This window comes from Laccaria bicolor, genomic scaffold (assembly GCF_000143565.1).
Source record: "Laccaria bicolor S238N-H82 LACBIscaffold_32 genomic scaffold, whole genome shotgun sequence".
Taxonomy (NCBI): domain Eukaryota; kingdom Fungi; phylum Basidiomycota; class Agaricomycetes; order Agaricales; family Hydnangiaceae; genus Laccaria; species Laccaria bicolor.
In genome coordinates, this window is record NW_001889903.1 from 343,612 (window position 1) to 359,384 (window position 15,773).

Sequence of the window (15,773 nt, forward strand, 5' to 3'; positions counted from 1 at the left end):
AGCCGTGCAAAGCCGGGCCATAGCCGTGGCTTTCAGGCCAAGCCGGGCCTGCACATCACTAGGGTTGTCTGACTTTAGTGCCTTTCGTTCATTGGCACAGGCTGTTCCATACTTCTCGAGCCGAATGGGGCACCTTCTGGCATCTGCTGGGTGGTCCTTTTCCGTTATGTGAGTTTCCGTGGAGCAGTTTGCGCAGTGGAGGTTGTGTGGGCATTGGCCTCTGTCTATGCTCATACCGTCACTTTCTTCGAGCGCTTTGCACTTGCGGCAATCTGGTTCCGCAGGGTGGTCTTCTTCCTTGTGATTGTCCGCGCAAAGCCTGCACCTAGTCGGATTTGGGCAATTTTCCGCCTTGTGGTCCCATCCCCAGCAGTTCTTACACTGTTTGACAGGGGGTCTATCTTGGTATGCCCTTAGTGGGCAGTGTCGTGCGAAGGCCGCCAGTGTCTTTCCTTGCAGAATTCCCCTGGCCACCTCTTCATCGTCCACCGCGAAAACGAGTGACGACCTAAGTGTGTTGTCCAGCTCTTCCTGTGTTCGCATCCATCGTGGGGGGGCAACGATGTTGTCTATCGCCTGTGCGTAGATGACGTTGCAAGCCAAGAGTTCTTCGTGTACTGTTTCAGCGGAGATGACGGATCTGGGCCCGAAGCGTGTCATGGTGTGTGTGCTGACCCCATCAATTTGGATCTTGAACCACCGCTTGTCCTCTCTGGCGCTCGTTTCGTATCCCTGGTTAATTAGTGGAATGAATAATTCTGCATACTGTAGAAGGTCTGCTGCAAGTTGGTCTGCGCGTGTTGAGACGATAAGGTTACCCTGGTTGTTATATGACGCCGTTACCGCCCTGATGTGTTTGGCTTTGAGAGACTGTGAGTTTGCGAGGGCGTTGTTTATCGTGCTGACGATTAGGGCTGGTTCCATGCGGTCTTCATCCCGTATTCCGTCTGGGAGGAAGCGTATGACGGCGCGGCTTAGGTGGTGGGCTGCTGCCGGATTTGTGTTTGGCTTCTCTTGTCCTGGATTGTTGACTGTCTTTCCTTTTGGTTTGGGAAGGGGGCCGGTCGCGTAACTTGTGGTGAAGCTTGTGTTCTTGGCCGTTCCCGTGTTCTGTGGGCTTGTGTTTCCTACTATCTCATCGAGGGTTTTGAATCGGGTTTGGGTGGCGTTATTTGCTGTTTCGAGCACCTTGAGCTGCTCAGCCATTGCCGAGAAGTTGAACGTTGTCTCTTCCCTCATACGCTCGACTTTGTCTCCAATGGCTTCGGTTTTCTCCATGTGTGAGGCCATGGTCCTGATGACCTCGTGCATTGCCTGTGTGAGTGTCGCCTGTTGTTCCATGATGATTTTGTAGGGCTGTTCTAAGACGGCATTAGACAAACCTGTCAGGCATCCTGTGATTTTTGGGTCAGCCTTTATAATGCCCAGCATTCCATCGCTTTCCAGGGATTGCACAAGGCTGCCGGCTTCTACGAGGGAGCTGTATAGGTTTTTGAACCTTTTGTCGCCGTCTTCGAGGCGGTCCGCGAGGATGCTGAAGCTGTCGGTTTGCATGGAGTTTTGGTCAATTTCTCCCTGTTCCCCTTCGTCGCCTGTCGACTCTATGTCTTCGTCCCACGGTGGGCGATGGCTCGGGTCGAACTGATTGCCTATGCTTCGTGCTTCGTTGTTGTATGATTGTGGGGTTGGGGTGGTCGTGCGTTCTGCGTCCAGTGCCCTCTTTTTGTTGCCTACGAGTACGCTCTTGGTTTTTGCCGGGGATGTGCTGGTGACCGACTGGGCTACCCTCCCTACTTTAGCCACCGCGCTCTCCAGGAAGGAGGGGGGTGTATTTGCAGGGGTCTGTGGGCGGGGTTGGCGTGTCGACCGTTGGGAGCGTGTTGCGCCTCCCTCCGTGCGCGGGGACTTCGTGGTTTGTGCTGGGATGGGTTGCGAGTATCTTTGTGCCGTGTGCGGGCCAGGGGACTTGGGTTTATGGTACCTTTCATTGCTACTGACTATGTTTCCCTCCATACTTCTTCAATTCTTGCACGGTTTGGCCGTGGGAAACAAGGTGTATGTGGAAGTAATAGATCAAGGAGCGTGTCAAATAGATCTTTGAAAGATCATCTTTCCATCTGCGCCCAACACCGTCACATAAACCTTCTTCGATACCTGCCCCTTCTCAAAGTCGTTAAATTATCAGATGCATGCAATATCTCGAAGAAGTACATTGGACTCGAAATCCTCACCATCCCACTCAAACGAAGTTTTCCCAATCGATACCCTACCACCGGAACTCCTAGGATCCATTTTCGAAACGACACAAACCATGCTGCTTCCTTCAGAAGATGCCTTTCGTTCCTTCCCTTTCATACCCGCGCAAGTATCGCAGTATTGGCGGCAAACCGTGCTGGCAACGCCTGCCTTGTGGTCAAACGTGGATATTTCACCTCCTTGGAACTTGTCCGCCATACAAACTTACATCGATAAATCCAAGGAATCTTTGATTGATCTACGCCTTTTCTACGACTTCAGTAGTCCTGATGAATATCCCTCCACTGACTCCGCACATTCACTCGCCCATATCATCCAACTTCACTACCGTCGGTGCCGTACCATTGAGGTGTCTGGGGTTACCCAAACCACCTCCGCTATATTAGTGGTGTTGGAGTCAATGCAGCACAGCACGTACCCCCACCTTCGACGCTTCTTAGTAGAGGGGAGAGAAATGGCCGAGGCTGATCATGATGTGTTGGCATTGAGAGACACTCCGATGCTCACCGACGTGCGTTTGCGGGGTATGGGGTTGCACTACTTCCGCGTTCCGCTTACCAACGTCACTGAGCTTCATCTGGCACCGGTGGGGTTCCCGCTGTCTTACGCGGCTTTTTGCACGATAATACAATCGTGTTCCGCATCGCTGATCACACTGGTCGTCTATGATGCTCTCGTCTTCAACCTCGCGCCATCGCACGTGTACGATATGCCTTTCCTACGCCGCATTCACATCTACGGAACGATGATTCCAATCTCAGAGCTTCTGCTCTCCATCTCAGCTCCGGATCTGGAAGAAATCTCCATTGCGCCATACACCAGGGGTGATCTCGTCCTGCTGGAAGAAGACATCATGCACAAGAGATCTCCCCGCTTTCCAAAGCTGAAATCACTCACGCTAACGCTTCGCTCGACCTTCACAGAGATGATTGAATCAGTGTTTGATCGAGCGGAATTTTGTTTTCCTGGAATCAATACGCTCGTTCTTCCTAGTTTTGACTGGTCGCTTATGTTACAATGCCTGACCAATTCCGTAGTACCTCGGTGGCCTCAGCTGGATGGCGTTGCACTTCGGGCCCTTGACGACGACTTCGACGTGCTTCATCAATTTATTTTGGACCGCCAGGACGCTGGAGCACCCATCCGGACGTTGTACCTGGACGCAGAATCGGTCAAGAAATTTTTGGTTCATTACGAAGATATGAGGCAGAAGGTTTCTATAGTAGTAGAGGCGGATCCTTGGCTGACCCAACAGAGCGCTGCGTTTTATTCTGAGCAAGAGTCTCGGTTCCTTGGTGATGACTAGATTCTTTCAGGTTTATTTCGAGCCGAGGCACGCGTACGATCGGGATAGATTATACAGTGACTTTGAACCAATGATACCTTTTTTTTCTGGCATTGAAGCCCATTGAAATTGCATAGCAGTAGCCGGCGGGCCGGACCACAACCGTACTTATAATAGAGTCACGACTCCTTCAAATAGATCTTTCTATCTGCGCCCAACACCGTCACATAAACCTTCTTCGATACCTGCCCCTTCTCAAAGTCGTTACATTATCAGATGCATGCAATATCTCGAAGAAGTACATTGGACTCGAAATCCTCACCATCCCACTCAAACGAAGTTTTCCCAATCGATACATCAGGAAAATCGCATTCCATGTGGTGGGTGTGGCACCATGCTTACCACGCCGGCCACGACGCCAGAAGTGCGTGTGGGGACATTATACTTGCGGTGGCGGCTTCAGCGCCACAACTTTTTGTGGCACCATGATCCCAACTTCAGTCACTAAAATTTTGTTGTTATTCCATATAATTTTGTTATTCTGTATCTCCTACCAAGCGCTTTTAAGTACTGAAGATTGTGTTTATCTACTGACTCTTAGAGTCTTCGTTGTCGGATTAATGTAATTACAAAACTTTGGTACTTAACAAGACTTGAACTCAAGATCTCCTGGAACAAGGTGGAAGATATGCATACGTGTTAACTCTTAGACTATGTGACACTTCAAGACCAGCCTAACACCATGTCCTACAAGCTTCACCACTGTTCCAACCTCCAAAGAAAATTCCGGATATGACGAGCAGGATGTCGGACCTGGGACTTGTTGAGAGGGCGGCACAGGAGGGACCAGGTGGTCGGTATCTACGATCATGCTGCCGAAGTGGTAGGGGGATGACGATGCCCAGGTGGGAGGTCGATTCCCAGAGGGTCGATGTTGCTGCAGAGGCAAAAGGGAAGTGGGCGCCGTGGGGTGGGTAGAAAGGGGTTGATCTATGAATGAGCGCTCGCCGCTCAGGTGCCAAAATTAATAAACAGACTTCGAAAACTTACTGGACACTGTTCATCCCACTTAACATGTCATTCCAATCCATCCAACGATTCGCAAATTTATTCCATAACTGGAATGGAAGCGAGCAAAATGATCCGTCGATGTCAAAGACGATGAGGCCGAGGTGAGTTGTGTGATGCTTGCCAGACTTGAAGTTGCGTGAGATTGACTTGTAGGAGAAAAGTGAGGATGGTGGCAGTCGTGGAAGCGTGTTCGTGGTGAATAGTTCGATTGTGGTGAGTGAGAGCAATCGTGGCGACGACGAAGAATTGTGGCAGTTGTGAGAACTTGTGACGAGCAGCTCCCACGCTGCCACATCGATCACGCATCCCACGAGCCGTCACGGTAGTGTGATTTTCCTGATGTACCCTACCACCGGAACTCCTAGGATCCATTTTCGAAACGACGCAAACCATGCTGCTTCCTTCCGAAGATGAATTTCGTTCCTTTCCTTTCATACCCGCGCAAGTATCACAGTATTGGCGGCAAACCGTGTTGGCAACACCTGCCTTGTGGTCAAACGTGGATATTTCACCGCCTTGGAACTTGTCCGCCATACAAACTTACATCGAAAGATCCAAGGAATCCTTGATTGATTTGCGACTTTTCTACGACTTCCGTAGCCCTGATGAACATCCCTCCACCGACTCTGCACATTCACTCGCCCATATCCTCCAACCTCACTACCGTCGGTGCCATACCATTGAGGTGTCTGGGGTTACCCAAACCACCCCCGCTATATTAGTGGTGTTGGAGTCAATGCAGCACAGCACGTACCCCCACCTTCGACGCTTTCAGGTGGAGGGGAGAGAAAGGCCCGAGCCTGACTATCATGAGCTTACACTCAGAGACGCTCCGAGGCTCACGGATGTTCGTTTGCGGGGTACGGGGTTGCACTACTTCCGCGTTCCGCTTACCAACGTCACTGAGCTTCATCTGGCGCCGATGAGGAAGTCGCTGCCTTATGAGGCCTTTTTCAGGATGATACAATTGTGTTCCGCATCGCTGATCACGCTGGTTATCTATGATCGTCTCTTCGTCTGGTGGCGCGAAGACGTTGCGGTATCGCGCGTGTGCGATATGCCTTCCCTACGCCGTCTTCACGTCTACGGAAATATGCTTGCAGTCTCTGAGCTTCTGCTCACGATCTCAGCTCCGGATCTGGAAGAAATCGCCATTGCCCCATTCGTCGGGGATGATCTCGTCCCGCTGGAAGAAGACATCCAGCGCAAGAAATCTCCCCGCTTTCCGAAGCTGAAAACACTCACACTAACGCTCAGTCCGGCCTCAGGCGTGATAGAATTATCCCTCGATCAAGCTGAATTTTGCTTTCCTGGGATCGAAACCCTCGTTCTTCCCAATCATTACTGGCGAGATGTGTTACATGGCATGACCTCCAGAGGGGGTATCCATTCCATGGTACCTCGCTGGCCTCAGCTGGATAGCATCGCAGTTCGGGCCCTTGACGACGACTTCGACATGCTTCATCAATTTATTTCAGACCGCCAGCAAGCTGGCGCACCCATCCGGACGTTGTATTTGGACGCAGAATCGGTTAAGAAATTGGTTCATTGCGAAGATTTGAAGGAGATGGTCTCTATCGTAGAGGCGGATCCTTGGCTGGCCCAACAGAGCGCTGCGTTTTATTCTGAGCAGAAATTGCGGTTCCTTGGTGATCACTAGACTCTCCCAACTTCGCAACATCATCTAGACTGGATGCGGTTTGTACGAGTGAAAAATTTAGGTTGGTGGAGAAGGCGGAGGCCGCGGAGGACGAGGACGTTATCCGCACTTAGAACCTTGCTCTAACTGAGAAACTAGTCTCTTCCTTAGTTATCATAAATGATAGTCGCGACAGTGCGGTGCGATGAACAGTTACTCAGATTCCTCCAGTGTTTTTACATTTTAAATTTTACATCATACCCTCCAAGTCTATACTTTTCCATTCTTCAATTTATTCCCCCCTTAAACCAACTTCAACACATCGCCCAAAACTCCCATAGCAGTAACCGCCGCACCCGCACCAGCACCCTGGATGATCAATGGTCTAGGGCTATACCTCTCCGTATGGAACATGATAATATTATCGGACCCGCCAAGAGACGTCGCGAATGGGTGGGTAGTAGGGTACCTTCATAACACACACACATTAGCACTCATCCCCTTACTCTCTCATAACAAAAGAACAACGGCTTACTTCTCCAACCCAGCTCTCACCTCCCCCCCTTTCACATCCACAACGCCCACAAACCTAAGCACCTTCCCCTCCTTACTCGCTTCTTCCCTCAACTTGGCGAACTGCGCGTCATGCGCAGGTAGACGGGCGAGGAACTCGTCGCCTGTGGGTATCCCTTCTAATTCGGGGGGGATGAGTGAGGCTGTTTTGACGGATTTGAAGGATTGGAGTGGTGGCAAGGTGGAGGGAGAGGAGGTGGGGAAAGAGGATATGATGCGCGAGAGGATGGTCAGTTTACGTGCTACGTCGAACCCGTTTAGGTCGTCTGCTGGGTGTGGTTCCTGTAAGTCGTAAGATTGTCATTGTAAAAGGTAAGAGGGAAGGAAGGGAATAAACATACCGTATACCCCTTCTCCCTCGCAACACCAACAACAGCAGAAAACGCCGGTCCACCTTCACGTCCCGTCGAAAACTCATTGAAAATATAACTCATCGTCCCAGAAAAAACGCCCTCGATCTTGATGATCTTATCCCCCGTCCCAAGTAATTCCTTCAACGTCGATATAACAGGCAGCCCAGCACCAACGGTCGCTTCATTCAAGTACCGCCCCCCACCCTGACTACTACTTGCTTCCAAGATATCTTTCCAGAGCTGTACGTCCCCAGAATACGCCTTTTTATTGGGGGTGACGACGTTGATGCCTTGTGCTAGCCAGGTGGGGTATAAAGCTGCCACGGAGTCGGAGGAGGTATTATCCACCAATATCACACGTTCTTTGTCTTGGGAGACGAGGGTTGTGAGCCGTGTAGTGAGGCTTTGGAGGTCTGCGGGGAGGGAAGACGAAGACAGGAGGGACTTCCATTCATTTTTGAGTTGGGGGGCGGAAGATGAGGATGAGTTGGGGTCGAGGGTGAGTGTGCGTGTGGAGGAAGTTAAGGAGATGAGTTTGAGTGGGGAGGGTGATGGGATTGAGAGGAGTTGAGAGATGAATTCGGAGCCGACGAGGCCGACGCCTACTACGGCTACTAGGAGAGGTTTTTGTGTAGACATGATGGATCTATGGTAGATGGTTGAGAGAGGGCGAAGGCGGAGGATGGAGGGAGAACGGAGGGATAATCGAGTGATCGACATAATTATAACGCGATACTGATGCCATCGATGGGTGTAATTAGTCTATATCACAAAAGTACATCTAAGATATCCCGCGATATGTTCTAATCTGGCTCTTCATCCTCTCAGCCTGCCCATTCGTGAATTGGTTCAAGCACGAGTCGACGCTGTAGTCCATGTAGTTATCTAGTACATACCGCCGCTCAGCAAATAAAAATCTAAGAGGACGAAGAAGCGCTACTCACGAATGGGATCCACCCCAGCTTGGCTGCACGTATCTTTAGTCGCAGGACACCCTCTGGTCGGGGTACCCTCGTACGGCGTATCACTGACACCATCTCCAGGCGCCTCGCAGCCGCCCTAAATCAAAGTACACTCCTCGTCAACTACGCGTTCAATCACTCAGAAGAGACGAGCGTACCTGAAATGTATGATACAACCCAACCCAATGCCCAACCTCATGCGTCACCGTCCGTCCAAGGTTAAACGACGGCGTAGTCCCACCCGGTAAAGATGTATACAGTACCACCACCCCATCGTCCTTTGGCGCGTTGCTGTACGCGACGGGGAACGTAGAGTATCCGAGGAGGCCCATCCAATCTCCGGAGAAGCTGTCGAGACGAAATTATTAACAAGGTAGGAGTGAACTGGGAGTATGTGCGTACTCGACGGAATAAAGGTTCAAGTCGGCCGCACCACCTATCCGAAGTTTCGCTTTCATCTGGGTTTGTTGCGTCCTGTCATAAGCAGGGCTGAAATAAGCAAGGTAAAAAGGTAGGGAAAAAGGGGAAAACCGAACGTCTGCGGCCCTCCATTCATGAACCAATCTTGGTTAATCGTATAATCAACGCCCGCAAGTACGAACTTCAACCCCGTAGGTTCGTAGTCGGCATTCAAGACGTTCATCTGGCTATTCACCTGCTCCTTTCTGCATTCATTCCACACATCAGTCAGTCCCTTCTTAACAGGAACGGAGGATACGCACGGAACCCAACCACCCTCGATGCTCTTATTCTGGGCTACTACATGGAACCACACGTTTATCGGCGCGTTCACGGAGGTTTCGGATTCAATGAGGACCTGAGAAGTCCTGTCGAGGTCGAATCGGTGCTCGTACTCTGCAGCTTTTTCGGAACTAATTTCTGAACCGCACTGTCTGGTGTGGGGTGGCAGGTCAGAAGAAATTTAAGGGGGAGAGTGGCAAGCGTACCTGCTAGGTGCGTTTGCATCAACCTGCGCTTGAGATACTGCACCCAGGACGAGGGGAAGCAGGCATATCAATCCCGAGACGACGTGGATGGAAGAGAGCATTGGTGTCTAGTAAGTATCTTTCTGGAAGAAGGAATGAGAGAAAACCAGAGATATAGAAAGAAAAAGAAGGTACCATTCGGGTGGCCTGAACAAAGGATCTTTATGCGTGCCATGGACATAGGAGAACTGTGGCTCAGGCTGCTCAGGACGCTTGGCAATCGGATCGAACCGGTAAAATAGGAGAATGTAGTTCGAGTAAAACCACAGCGCTGCAGCTCTTAGTTTTGTTCATCGTATGTTGAAGAAGACAAACCCGAGCTGAGGCAAAGCTAAGGAGGAGAAGCGACGTGACCAGACGTCGACGCGTCCTCGCGTGATATATTGATATGTCACGCAAAATGTAGTCCTGTTTTCTTCGCGCCCCAAAAAAGTTGTTCACTTTCCGCCTCAAACTTTAATCCCAAAAAGGGAAATCGACTTATTTTTAGAAATGTTCCCTCAGTGATTTCATCGAAGGTTTGTGGCTCGACGCTGGGTTTACTTATCTGAGTACATGCCATTTTAAGTTTCCTGCAGCTTCGAAAATGGAGGAGAGGAGGGACCCTACACAGGACTTCCAGTATTTTAGTGTAACTTTGTAGTGTACATGATCAAGATGTCGACGCTGTTCTGGAATGCACGAGCATTCAACCGCTCTACTAAATCCCGCCCTCCAATTCATAATTACACGAGGCACTGAGGTCCCTCCTTGCTGCTTCTCTTCGCTCTACCCTCGCAACCCACCGCTAGAAGCGAGATACCGCTCACGCTGTACCATTCTTCCAAGTGATCGTTTTGATGAAGTTGCGCGATGGCGCGAGGCTTTCACGATGGCGGGTTCTTGTTGCGACAGTTTTACGCGATGGTGAGGGGCTAGTATTTTCGTATGCGAGGCTTTGATGGCGGCGGGTTCGTGTTGCGGCGGTTATGTCAATTCGTTGTGCCAGCGTGAGGCCAAAAGAATGCTCATTAGTAGTAACAGTAAGGAATGTAGGAAAGCCGGCGAGATACTACCTTTATGCTGTCTTGGCAGGGTTGGCGAGCTCCTGGAGCTGTGAGCAGCCGTCATCGAGTTGGCGAGGGCGAGCAAGAAATCACGACACCAAATATCGGTTTGTTTGGTTTCCGCTGGATTCTAAAAATAAGGCGACTTCCCGTTTTGGGATTAAAGTTTGAGGCGGAATCTCAAAAGTGCCCCAAAAACTGTGTCAGGAATTGTTTATGTAATCTTCGGACTTTGAAATCCTTGTGCGTCAACAACCACTTTTGAGATTCCGCCGAAAACCTTATTGCTCGAAATGGTAAAACATCACATGACCTGGGGAAACACGATGCGAAACAAACAAATGATCTTTCTGCCACCAGCTCTCAAACTCCCCCGCCAATGTCGCAAGCCCTGCAACTCAAGACCACTCCGGTGTTGGTATCACAAACGGAAATACCGCCCCGACCACACAAAGCACACCCAGCAAGGGCACAAAGGTGAGCCCAACGACGACAAGTGCCCGGCGCCGACAGTACAATGAAAGCTGCCAACAGTGAAGCACAAGCAAGCCACGGCCTACGAGCATGACACCACTTAGGCATGGCCCCATCCGCACGAGCCCGATGCCAACGGCAAACATCCCTCAGGTGGATTTCAGGGCGGGGGAATATCCAAGCGACCCACGACACAGAGCTTCGCTCCTCACATCATCGCTCATCTGCAAGCGCCTGACGCAACTCTCATCTGCGTCAGTCCCACACCAACGACAAACATACGGGGTAGATTTCAGGGCGGGATGCAGATGGCGGGGCGCGAAACGACACCTCCAGGTGGGCGCGATTGTTAGTTGCCACTGATTACTTACCCACTGTCCCAAAAGGTGTATTAGTATCAATATATACGGCTTTGCTTTAGTTGGCATCATAGAACTTAGGGTGCATTTACTATATATTCTGTCCATTGAGCAATTCCCTCCTGAAATACAAAACCAAGGACTTAGTAACTTCCGTGAGTTCGCGACCGCGCCTTGTTTCCGGCATCACATGATATCGCTCCTTTTTAAGAATAAGGTTTTCGGCGGAAAGTGAACAACTGTCAACAACTGGCTCCTTATGTATTAACAGCCCTACTGTCCTCCATTTTTATCCAAATTTTAATCTATTTGCTTTGAAACTTCAATTGCTATGGAAAACAATGTCAGAACCATCAGAACCTATCAGAGAATGCCCCTGGTTGAGGTGCCGGAAACTCCACATTATATCGCACATTTTCTGCCCCCTGCCTCGAATTCTCTCCTTCTTTCACATCCGGGTGAGCTCAGAGAACCATCATCTACTATGCAGTTGTCGCCTCTTCTCGGCTCTCCTTTCAATGAGCTTTGTTGTCTAAGTGGATCCTCCAGTCAACCACGGCTGATACAAGCTCCACAAGACGAAGCGCAAAGGCTCACATCGAAATTTGAGCAGATGGAGCAACTGCTTGAGGACTCTGGCTTTGACTCTGTGGGCGAATTTCGTTCTACAACCCAAGCCATGTCTCTGGACAGCCTGATCCAAGAGGTGTTTTTCATGCGAAGTCTGTTGCTCGGTTTATACTAGGGGTGCGCACCGTACCGTAACGGTATACGGCCGTATGCATTCGGTTGCATGACGGTGTCGGGTACACCGAAACCGTTACTGTCGAGCAATCTGCAAGCCAACCGCGGTACGGTCGGTGCAGAACATGACCGTAAACGGCCGTGTTCGGTGGCTTACAAGGAAAGAAAAGTAATTTAATTAACACTAGCTACTGGAGGTATATATTAGTGTTGATCTTTCTTTGTAAGGTTGACGCGTGCAAGCCTGAGGCGATTTTTGACCAACATCAGCACTCTGATGGTATCTGGAATGAGGCTGGCATGTCGTAGAGAGATAGTATCACGCCCCCCGGAAAATATACGTTCAACGGCAACTGCAGAACCTGTGGTACTGGTGAGTGATCGAAAATGAACTTAAAAACATTGATGAACATACCTGGAATCGAGAAAAGGTCGTGTGCGAGGCGATAGAGGTTAGGAAATTGTGACCGTCTCCCAAGCCACCATTCCAGGGGTTTACAGGTATCAAAGTCTTCGCATGTTAACTTGTAAAGCTCATCCAGCTCGTTGACGACTACCCGGTCTTCCTTTTGGTAGCGCGATGTCAAATTTACCTTTTCGGGTGAGTGGGGGGCACTACCACTGGCTGAAGGAATGGATGAACTTGATCGCGATGATTGAACAGGGGTTCAACGAGTCCGATTTGCGTAGTTTTTGTTGAAAAATGTCTTCAATTGATCCCGTGCGTTGTTCAAATCAGCGAGAAGTGTGGGGTCCGAAGCGCAGTCTCTTCTAAGCCCTACATACATGATCCGAGGATCAAGTACTGGAAATAAAGGTCAAATTTCAGAAAGAAAAAACGAAGTAGAGGAAGGAAAAAGCATACAAGAAGCCCAAGTATAATATGGGGACTCATCCGAACGATAATAGTAGTCACTGAGTTTTTTGTGAGCCTCAATCAAGCCGTTTCTCAATTGATGTGGTGCAGAGTCAGGAAGATCTGCCAACGCTTGGTGAACATGGTCTTGTAATCCACGGAAAATGGCATGGACAGTGGAGAGCATGGGCTCCTTCGTCTTGGACATGTCAGTAGTAGCCGAACGAAAGACCTTGAGCCAGCCTGCAACAAGACGTATGGCTGACCAGTCAGCGGCATCGAGCTCCAATGCACGGAGATCTCGGTGGCGCCCAACGAACTCATCGATTTCCTTCGCAAAGTCTAAGGCACGTCCTACATGACTACTGAGTAATGACCAACAAAAGAAGAATACAGAAGTTGACGTATGCAGCATTTGATGTGTCGAAGACCAACGAGTTTTAACATCCAAGATAAGCATCAACGCACATTGTCGCTCAACACCGTTCTTGCCCCGAAATGAGTCTTCAAGTTGCTTGAACCATGCCTGCTTCCGCTGAGGGCTGGAACGAATTGCGCGGATGACTTTACGAAGCTCAAAATATCATCAGCTCAAGACTTAAGCTATGTAAACAATCGACTCACCTTTTCAACGGCAGGCAATATATTGCCCGATGCATCAGGGGATAAACTAACCTCCTCCTCTTGGTCTCCGTCATCTTGCGCAGCAGCGTCGTCATCGTGAGAACAACCGAGAGGTGCTGTTGTGGAATCTTGATAATTGCCACTTCTGGACGTGGCCTTTTGGGCTTCCATCTTGGAGATGGCCCCGATTGCCTCAAGTAACTGCAAGGTAACATGAGCTTCAGTATCATAAACTACAAATAATTGATGAGATGAACCTTGATGGCGGCAAGATGGATAGTGTGTGGCATGCAACGAAGACGGGCCCAAGCCGCGTTGAGATGGATACCCTCTTTGGCTGCTCGGGACTCAATTCCTTCGACCATAGTATCATTGTTTGAAGCATTGTCAAGCATAAATGCAAAAATCTGTGTGCGAAATTAACGGTTCATTTCTCATGAACTTTTAATTGAAAAATTACTCACACGGTCTTCAATTCCATATCGTTTTAATGTCTCCCATACGACTTCTGCCATGTTTTCACCTGAGTGTTCACCAACGAGCTCTCGAAAATCAATGAGCAATTCTTCTTTAAGTATGTAAATACTCTGTAAGAATAATGACAGGAATTATTAGTTACCTAGCTTTCCTTCCTTATTTACATAATGGGCGACGATGGCAAGAAAAGCATAGTTATTACTGGATGTCCAAGCGTCGAGCGAGAGGCTGATCTTTCCGGGGACCTCATCCTGATGACAATATGAGACATATTCCATTCGGAATTGAAACATTGATTCTTACCTTGAACATTTGCTTGGTGGACTCCATACTATCTTCACCCATCTCCATTATTCGACGTTTAATAGCGTCGTGGTGTGGAATTTGGAGGGTGGGAGCGGGATGGTGGGTGTATGTTAAGAGCTCACGAAGCTCGGGCCTATCGACCTCTTCGAATGGCTGGTCACAGACTACGATCCATTCAGCAAGGAGCTGCTTGAATTTTCCTTGATCCCAAGGATCCTATGAATTATAAGCGACTTTTAAACAACAAATAAAAGTATCAAATGACTTACGGCAGCATTGACGGCCTGCTTTTCGAATGTGGCGCGAATGTTTTCAGAAGCCGTCTTGAGGTTCTTGAAGAACTCCTTGGATTTTCCGGGGTCGAGGACCTTTTCGCCGGAAGCGATTCGGATTTCATCCTCAGTAATAAGTTGATTGGAAGGCCTCTCTTTCAACGCAACGAAGAGCTGGAACATGCTTGGCGAGCATGCTTTCAAGTTGTTTACCATGGCTAAAAACAACAGAGTTAGGCTACGGCGAAGTGTTGCAATTATGTTACTTACATGTGAGGTTCGATTTTCCGGTTTTCTTGAGAGTGAAAATTTTGCGATTACCGTGGCAGCACTGGAAATGTTTGTCACCAGGGTTCCCAACCCCCCCATCAGCACCACGGGCGACGCTTTTATAGAAATAGTATATGGGATTCTTTGTTGCAGACTAAATGGGTTGTTTATTAGTCAATCATACAAGAAAATCTAACACGAACATACTTTACTCTTCGTCTTGTTACCGGATGATGGTCCTACTTGATCCAAAGGTCGGATCTCTTCCAAAATAGTGTTTTCATCGTCTGGACTCGGAGAGTGTTCGGAAACTCGACGTGGACTGTCCTCGTCCTCAACCTCGATAATGGTTGGGGCAGTACGCTTTTGTTTTTTTGTTCCAGATCCGCGGCCCGTCGTTGGGAGAGTCTTTGAGAGAAGGACAGAGGCAAGCTGACAATTGTTGATGAGTAAAAAAGCCAGTGGAAACAAAAGCGACGTACCTCTGCATTCGAAACTGCTTCAACTTCAATAGAGCCGTCGCTGGACTCTGAATCCGATGAACCCGTCGTGAAGTCGTCATCCTTGTCATCGCCCTCAACACCAGTATCCGGCTTAAGTTTCTTTGCGTGGGGCTTGCGAGAGCGTTTGGCACGATTTGCCGCTCGAGGTTGCTTTGGCGGGATCGGCTCGCCGTCAGAATCTAAGGCCTCAGCTGCAATATAGTCAGCCATTTTCGCCCCTCGACCACTTCATCGACCATCTGAAGTGCTGGAATCAGACGTTGTTCAAGAATAAAAAAAGAAATTGACCTGTTATCACAGCAGGCAAAGTGGATGCAGCAAGACGTGGAAGAGAGCGGCTGTCTGATTCAGAGTGGTACCAATCTATGTCGTCGGCATCTTTGAGTTGACCAGATGTGTCCATAGCGCATCCGAGTTCTGTAGGCATTGTGGAAAAGAGTGCGTAGTGTCTCCTCTGAAAACATACCATATAAATATGGAGCTTGCAGGCACATTTCCCTGTGTTTCACGGTGAAATTGCAAGCCGCAATATATCAAGAAATCACTGTTGTCAGCCACAAGGATTGTTAGAATTTGAAATGCGCATAAAAGATTATGAGGGGGCGTAAGTGTACAAACCTTTGAAAGAATCGCCTTGGGCATGCAGAATTTACAAACTTGATTACGACGAAAAGAAGCCTTTTCATTCATGGCATAGTGTACAGAAAGAGTGAAAAA

The 15,773-nt window shown here is 49.2% G+C and overlaps 6 protein-coding genes across 6 annotated transcripts; 3 read left to right on the top strand and 3 right to left on the bottom strand.

The window, feature by feature from the left end:
• Positions 1 to 88: 88 nt before the first annotated feature.
• Positions 89 to 2,013, bottom strand: LACBIDRAFT_331226 (uncharacterized protein; the record flags this gene model as incomplete). Its single annotated transcript, XM_001885606.1, has 3 exons — positions 89 to 156; positions 237 to 1,361; positions 1,383 to 2,013. The coding sequence occupies 3 exons, from the start codon at positions 2,011 to 2,013 to the stop codon at positions 89 to 91; spliced, it is 1,824 nt and encodes a 607-aa protein (XP_001885641.1).
• Positions 2,014 to 2,311: 298 nt separating this feature from the next.
• LACBIDRAFT_331227 (uncharacterized protein) lies at positions 2,312 to 3,562 on the top strand (the record flags this gene model as incomplete). Its single annotated transcript, XM_001885533.1, has 1 exon — positions 2,312 to 3,562. The coding sequence occupies one exon, from the start codon at positions 2,312 to 2,314 to the stop codon at positions 3,560 to 3,562; it is 1,251 nt and encodes a 416-aa protein (XP_001885568.1).
• A 1,053-nt stretch (positions 3,563 to 4,615) lies between these two features.
• On the top strand, positions 4,616 to 6,272 carry LACBIDRAFT_331228 (uncharacterized protein; the record flags this gene model as incomplete). Its single annotated transcript, XM_001885534.1, has 3 exons — positions 4,616 to 4,713; positions 4,789 to 4,825; positions 5,067 to 6,272. The coding sequence occupies 3 exons, from the start codon at positions 4,616 to 4,618 to the stop codon at positions 6,270 to 6,272; spliced, it is 1,341 nt and encodes a 446-aa protein (XP_001885569.1).
• Positions 6,273 to 6,554: 282 nt separating this feature from the next.
• LACBIDRAFT_238324 (uncharacterized protein) lies at positions 6,555 to 7,816 on the bottom strand (the record flags this gene model as incomplete). The annotated part of the gene is made up of 3 exons (XM_001885607.1): positions 6,555 to 6,720; positions 6,787 to 7,106; positions 7,166 to 7,816. 3 exons carry the CDS (start codon positions 7,814 to 7,816, stop codon positions 6,555 to 6,557), a joined length of 1,137 nt encoding a protein of 378 aa, XP_001885642.1.
• Positions 7,817 to 7,926: 110 nt separating this feature from the next.
• On the bottom strand, positions 7,927 to 9,187 carry LACBIDRAFT_295167 (uncharacterized protein; the record flags this gene model as incomplete). The annotated part of the gene is made up of 7 exons (XM_001885608.1): positions 7,927 to 8,062; positions 8,122 to 8,236; positions 8,298 to 8,487; positions 8,542 to 8,613; positions 8,676 to 8,804; positions 8,862 to 9,032; positions 9,087 to 9,187. The coding sequence occupies 7 exons, from the start codon at positions 9,185 to 9,187 to the stop codon at positions 7,959 to 7,961; spliced, it is 882 nt and encodes a 293-aa protein (XP_001885643.1). The 3' UTR covers positions 7,927 to 7,958.
• Positions 9,188 to 10,464: 1,277 nt separating this feature from the next.
• Positions 10,465 to 11,749, top strand: LACBIDRAFT_331231 (uncharacterized protein; the record flags this gene model as incomplete). Its single annotated transcript, XM_001885535.1, has 6 exons — positions 10,465 to 10,467; positions 10,532 to 10,648; positions 10,750 to 10,899; positions 10,935 to 10,981; positions 11,117 to 11,159; positions 11,495 to 11,749. The coding sequence occupies 6 exons, from the start codon at positions 10,465 to 10,467 to the stop codon at positions 11,747 to 11,749; spliced, it is 615 nt and encodes a 204-aa protein (XP_001885570.1).
• Positions 11,750 to 15,773: the final 4,024 nt, after the last annotated feature.